The 7,233-nt window shown below is 45.9% G+C and overlaps 1 protein-coding gene across 1 annotated transcript in view; it reads right to left on the bottom strand.

Moving 5' to 3' along the window:
- Window positions 1–443: 443 nt before the first annotated feature.
- The window catches only part of pitpnc1b (phosphatidylinositol transfer protein cytoplasmic 1b), a 24,663-nt gene continuing 17,873 nt past the window's right edge, over window positions 444–7,233 (bottom strand). The window contains 4 exon segments of the mRNA XM_072679069.1: window positions 444–2,920; window positions 6,046–6,137; window positions 6,530–6,558; window positions 6,560–6,586. Coding sequence (XP_072535170.1) covers window positions 2,757–2,920; window positions 6,046–6,137; window positions 6,530–6,558; window positions 6,560–6,586 — 312 coding nt within the window. The 3' untranslated portion in view covers window positions 444–2,756.

Below are 7,233 nucleotides of genomic sequence, written 5' to 3'. Positions count from 1 at the left end.
TTGGTTTTAACCACTGCCTCCTTTATTCACAGACTTGAGCCTGACTGTGTTTGGTTTTAACCACTGCCTCCTTTATTCACAGACTTGAGCCTGACTGTGTTTGGTTCTAATCACTGCCTCATTTGTTCTGAGACCTGAGCCTGACTGTGTTTGGTTCTAATAACTGCCCCCTTTATTCACAGACCTGAGCCTGACTGTGTTTGGTTTTAACCACTGCCTCCTTTATTCACAGACCTGAGCCTGATTGTGTTCGGTTCTTATCACTGCCTCATTTGTTCTGATACCTCAACCTTACTGTGTTTGGTTCTAATTACAGCTCCATATATTCTGGGGGTTTGGTTACAGTTATAGGTGAGGACTGTTGTGGATGACAGTGGTAAAGAGAACACAGACACTCTCGTACGACGTAACTCTCTCTTTTATGTCTTTTCAGGCTCTTCTTTGAGGAACAGAGATTTATTTTCTCGTACCGTCCCAAAGCAATTACGTCTGGAAACATCAAGGTGTCATAAACTCATTAAAGGCCTCAGAGCCTCGAACAATTGCCACGCTTCCTCCAAACAGCTGTATTCTCGCTCGCCGTGGGGGTGTGCACAGTTCGACAGCTTTAATTGATAGCTGAGAGGATTTTAATGAACTTCACTTGAAATAAAAAGACAAACCCTGAGATTCTTTTCCACCATCAAAACAGTTCAAATTCATCGACAGTTCTCATGTACACACACTAAAAAATATGTTAGCTGTTCTGGACAATTCCAGCGTTTGATAGCTAGCTAAACTGTTCTAAAAAACAGCCCTCACAGCTAATGTTGGCTACCCCTTGTTAGGCCTGTATATGGCAGCCCAACTGGGAACCAGTAAGTTTTCTCCAGGGTTTCCATGTTGGCCCCACATATGGATGCCCACCAGGGTCAGTGATGGGACCAGGAGGGGGTTAAACATGGGCCCCATCTGGGGTGTACATTGTATACGGAACCTAGATGGGACCCATGTAAGATTAAAGTGGGCTGTAGGGACGGAGCCCATTTGGGAAACCCAACTGGTTCCCAGTAACAACGCAATGTACAAACCCATGTGGGCCCCATATGAGCTTTCTGACATGGCGAGAACGATGGCTATACTATAACATTATCGACAAAAACCCCAAAAAACTAAAACGACACGTGGATATGTAATATTACCCAGCTAGCAAAGTGCACTCTGTTAGCAACGGCAGAAAGTATCCAATGCTAATTAGCCAACAAGGTCCATTTTGTTAGGAATGCTAGAAGAAGCTAAAAGAATTGACCAAAAACAGCCCAATGGAAAATGTGAATATCTAATGTTAGCAACCAAAGTTTATTATGTTAGCTAAGCTAGAAGGTAGGCGAAAAAAATTGAAAAACGTCCAATAAAAATATGAGTATCTAATGTCAACTAGCTAGCAAAGTTAATTCTGTTAGCTATGCTAGAAACGTAAAAAAACCCCAGCCCAACAGATTTGAGTAAAGAACAGTCTAACCAGCTAGCCAAGTGCGCTCTGTTAGCTACGTCAGAAGCTAAAGGACTTCACCAATAAACTGCCCAACTGAAAATGTGGATATTAGCTAGCTAGCAAAGTTGTAACTGTTAGCTACACCTGAAAGAATTTAGCAAAGTGCAGCATAACGGAAAATGTGAATATCTAATGTTAGTGACCTAGCAAAGGTCATTCTGTTAGCTACCCAACTCAACCCAACTGGGTTTGGTTCTAATCGCTGCCTCATTTGTTCTGAGATCTCAACCTGACTGTGTTTGGTTCTAATCGCTGCCTCGTTTGTTCTGAGATCTTAAGTCAACTGTGTTTGGTTCTAATCACTGCCTCATTTGTTCTGAGATCTCAACCTGACTGTGTTTGGTTCAAATCACTGCCTCGTTTGTTCTGAGATCTCAACCCAACTGTGTTTGGTTGTAATCGCTGCCTCATTTGTTCTGAGATCTCAACCCAACTGTGCTTGGTTCTAATCGCTGCCTCATTTGTTCTGAGATCTCAACCTGACTGTGTTTGGTTCAAATCACTGCCTCGTTTGTTCTGAGATCTCACCCAACTGTGCTTGGTTCTAATCGCTGCCTCATTTGTTCTGAGATCTCAACCTGACTGTGTTTGGTTCGAATCGCTGCCTCATTTGTTCTGAGATCTCAACCTGACTGTGCTTGGTTCTAATCACTGCCTCATATATTCTAAGACCTGAGCCAGACTGTGTTTGGTTCTAATCAGTCTAATCATTTGTGCTAAGATCTCACCTGACTGCAACATATCTATATTTGATCTATTATGAGCTGTTTGTCTGACTGTGATTGGTTCTAATCCCACTGAGCAGACAGAAATTAGATTTTGCATTGTCCTTTCTGCATTAGAAATATACTCTTCTTGATGATGTTCAGTGTGTAGACCCAGAGTTCCTGCAGTGGGTGTGATGCTGTCCACAAATGGCAAACTTTTTTGGAACTTGCAATGCAAGACTCCACTGCTAGCTAGGTTAGCAGCTAATCTAATGAGAAATATGAGCTGGAATGTCTCAGAGGTAGTCCCTGGATTGGACATCTATTACAAAAAAATATATAATGTGTGCGTCGCTTATATGTATCTTAACCTAACAGTGCCTGTGACCGTCTCCATGAAATAGTGACCTTTAAGAGCTTAGAAAAGTTCTGTACAATTGAGGTGGGTTAATCTGTAAAAGAGGAGGAGAGGGTGAGTGGTTGGGTGAAGGGTGGTGTTGGGGGTGGTGGGGAGGTCACTCCGGATTTGAGTTCAATCTCATAGGGCTCTTGAGTGGGTAGGAGGAGGGACAGGTTGAAGAGTCCGGGATAGACACAGTGTTCAGTCCCATCTTCTTCAGCGACGACTCATCCGTGACAGAGAGGGAGCGGGATAAGGAGGGGCGCAGGGGGGCTGAGCCTGAGGAGGGGGGATGGGATTGGATAAAAGACAGACAGGAGGTAACGTTGTGAAAATGTGAATCAAAAACCACCGATGCATTTACAACACTGTGCTTCTCTTCCCTCTTGCAAAATGCAGGCATGTACTGTATCGCTCGGATTCTCCACTTTTTTGGGATTTGAACACACAAGCTTCTGACAACATAGTAAAAAAAAAGGAACTCAGGGTTCCTGACAACATGCTGTTTGTTCGGAGATCTTCTCCTGGCTGTAATTTGCTCTAATTATCAGTGTTTGTTCTGAGACCTCCCCCTGACTGGGATTCGAACTTACAACCCTCTGATAATATAGTAAAAAAGGAACTCAGTGTTCCTGGTGCTGTTTTTTGTGGTTAGCACATGCTGTTTGTCTGAGAGTTCCTTCTAACTCTGACTGGTTCTAATCGTCACAGTGATTCTTCTGAGACCTCCCCTGACTGGGATTCGAACTTAATATAATATAACTAAAGGACCTCTGGTTTTCTGGCACCATGTTATGGTTCTGCGACCTTGACTGACTGTTATTGGTTCTTATCACCATCTTGTTTGTTCTGAGATCTCCCTTGGATTGTGACTGGTTCTACTTTGGGGTTCCTGGCACTGTTTACTGTGGTTATCACCATGTTGTGTGTTCTGCGACTTCCTCATGACTGTGATTGGTTCAAATCACCATCTTGTTTGTTGTAAGGCCTCCATCAGACTGTGTCTGGTCCTAATCACAACCTTGTTTCCTCCCATTGACTGGGTCTCGAACTCACAAGCTTCTGACAATATGGTGAAAAGGAATTTGATGATCCTGCCTTTGTTTACTATGGTTAGATCTACATTATTTGACTGTTATTGGTTCTAATCACCATCTCTCACCATCTCACACCCTCATCGTACTGTGACTGGTTCTAACTTCAGGTTCCTAGCACCGTTTACTGTGGTTAGCACCACATTGTGTTTCTGTGACTTCCCCTGCCTGTGTTTGGTTTCAATCACCATGTGGTTTGTTTTGCGACATCCACTGACTGTGACTGATTCTAATCACCCCCCCCTGGAGACCTCCCCCTGACTGAGATCAAACTCATAAGCTCCTGACAATACAGGGAAAATAAAACTCAGGTTCCTGGCACTGTTTTTCATGGGTAGCTTTGAGGCTAACATAGCTTATACTTTTATCTATCTTATTATGTGTGTTGAAAAAGCAGCAGCGGCCCTGCACCATCTGAGGGGTGTTCCAGCCCCGGGGTTAAAAAGCTGCTGGTTGAGCGTGTGACGGTTTTCATCATGGGCTCAAAGTGGCGCGACGTCTCTGACCACTCTGTAATTGCTGTCAGAGATATCATTAGCACCGTGCACTGTTGCACTTTCACTAACAGAGGGCAGTGGGAGGCGAGAAAACCCTACATACACACACATACACTCCAACACACACACACACATACATACACACACACAAACACACGCAAACAGTGTCATTAGCGTCGCATCGCGTGGGAGGATGATTTATGCAGCTTGTGTGAGGGACGGGGGTGAATTCAGGAGTGAGGCTGCATCACACTGTTCATCACCGCCACTGTCGCAGGATCATCACATCATACACACGCACACACACACACACTCTGCACTGATGGCAGCTAAAGTGATAGTTCAGCAAAATATCGGATACCAGCAATTCTTACCGCTAACCCAAACATAGCCGATTGGTTAGTTTAGCACTGAAGCTACGAGGCTAATGGAGCTAACGCATTATTGAAACCTATCACTCCACCAGTTAGCATGGTGCTAACTGCATGCCTAAATCATAACATATGCTTCAAACAGTGTACAACAGTATGCGCTTTCCAATTAATCATAATTATTATTATTTTTTGATGTCTCTGCATCCATGGGATGCAAACTCACAACCTTCTCACAACGTGACAGAACCGGAGCTAACCTGCCTAAACCTCTTTTGGGATCGATGCAGCAGTTTGGGGTTCCAGACATATAGAAGCCCATCATACACCCCAAAACAGCCTACTGTCACATTATGATAATAATACCATGCTGCCACATCGCCAGCAGGGTATATGTTTTAGTGCGGTGGTGCGTATATCTAAGTATTATGCATATACCTACTTCTGTGTAAGGTAAACAGTGCAGAGATATTAGGGGCAGTAATCTATGCTAACCACAACCATAGAAACTTGTTTATGCCTGTGTCTAAATAGTACTTGATCTAATAACCATGTGGATCCGCCTGTTAATCAGCTCTGCTGACATTTACTAAGATCATTAAGGGTCCCTAACTTTGTGGGCAAGCGTTTGTGCCCTCGTCTTGAGTCATCTTACACATTAGCAACACCCTAGCATCCACCTGGGATACCACAACAACCACCTAGCATCTCCACTGCACAACCTGGGATGCTATAGAAACTGCTTAGCAACACTACCACACAGAACAACCACTTGATGCCGTTGGCTCATGTCAAATTTATACTTTCTTCTTTTTTTTAACGCAGACCACTGGCTAGACACCTAAAACATTGAGAGTCCCTGAATCCCACTTTGAGAACCATGGTTCTAGACAAGGGGTTCTCAACCTAGGCAACTCACCGTCCTAGTACAACCAACAGACCCAATTGTTAGCTAGGTAGCGGTCTTGCTTTTGCCAGACCTACACTTTACTTAAAGATGGCCCCCCTAGCAGTACCACCGCAGCCCAGTAGGGGCCAAACCCCAGCAATGGACCTATGAGCTGTACCACGACCTAGCCTAGCCTCGTAGCCTCATAGCTCCCGTGCAAACCTAGAGAAGCAAGCTGATCGACTACATCCGGGGTAAGGAAGGGGTGAAACTGTGCAAGTCTGATTTTCAGCGGAACCCCCACCCCACCTCCACCTCCACCCTCCCTTTAAAACTGTGTCCTGCATTGCCTGCTTCCTCATTTCCATGCCTTTCCACGTCTCTTCTCAGCCCTTCTCAAATCTGTCTCGTTCTTTTCCTGATCCTCTCTTCATCCCTCTGTCACCGCTGCTCTCAATCATCCACCTCCCGCACCTCCACCCCACCTCACCACACGCCACTCCACCCCAGCCGGATCTCTTTAGTCTTTTGTTGAGGCGGTTTGAGGCGATACCTGAGTCGGGCCTGTCGCTCTTCAGCTTGCTGTTGGTCTCCTGCTGCAGCTTCTTCTCAAACTCCCTCACTTCATCCAGGCTCATGCCTGCCAACGTCAAAATGACAGCAATGCAGAGCGTTACCAACACACACACACACACACACACACACACACACACACCACATTTAGCTGAGCCTTAGGCTTTCCATGCACACCAGATCAGCCAGAACATTAAAACCACTGACAGCTGAAGTGAAGAACGCTGATTGATGGTCAGGCTTCAGGTCTTGTGGGGGGTTCCCGGTATGCAGTGGTCAGTACCTACCAAAAGTGCTCCGAGGAAGGACCAGCTGGTCATGGGTGCCCAAGGCTCTCTGATGCAAAAGTCCCACGGATACCACAGGACACCTTCAGAGGTCTTGTGGAGTCCATTGCCTCTACAGGTCAGAGCTGTCTCTTTGATAAGAGGGGGATTTATGCACTATTAGAGGTGGTTTTCACTCATCTGTCCCATGCCACCGCCTGTCTGTGGTCCCACCAGTAGGATGTCCCGGATGTTCTGCGAGAAGCAAAAAAAAAGAGGACAGCACTGTAACGTTGTGGTCCTGACCCTGGTCCTGGTCCTGGTCCTGGTCCTGACCCTGGTCCTGGTCCTGACCCTGACCCTGGTCCCTGGTCCTACCAGATGTTCCTACTGTAGTAACAGCTGGGCTGTGTTAACCTACGCCACACACATTCCAAGCTAACTGGCTAAACTGGTGGTCTTAACTGACTTTAGCTAGCTAAACTAGCTAATCTCCAATCCTCTGGTTTAGCCGGCTAATCTCCAAACCTCTGGTTTAGCCGGCTAATCTCCAAGCCTCTGGTTTATCTGGCTAATCTCCAAACCTCTGGTTTAGCCGGCTAATCTCCAAGCCTCTGGTTTATCTGGCTAATCTTCAAGCCTCCGGTTTAGCCGGCTAATCTCCAAGACTCCGGTTTAGCCGGCTAATCTCCAAGCCTCTGGTTTATCTGGCTAATCTCCATACCTCTGGTTTAGCCGGCTAATCTCCAAGCCTCTGGTTTATCTGGCTAATCTTCAAGCCTCCGGTTTAGCCGGCTAATCTTCAAGCCTCCGGTTTAGCCGGCTAATCTCCAAGCCTCCGGTTTTAGCCGGCTAATCTCCAAGCCTCCGGTTTAGCCGGCTAATCTCCAAGACTCCGGTTT

Source organism: Salminus brasiliensis, chromosome 5 (genome assembly GCF_030463535.1).
Source record: "Salminus brasiliensis chromosome 5, fSalBra1.hap2, whole genome shotgun sequence".
Lineage (NCBI taxonomy): Eukaryota > Metazoa > Chordata > Actinopteri > Characiformes > Bryconidae > Salminus > Salminus brasiliensis.
This window is presented reverse-complemented; position numbering and strand designations above follow the sequence as displayed.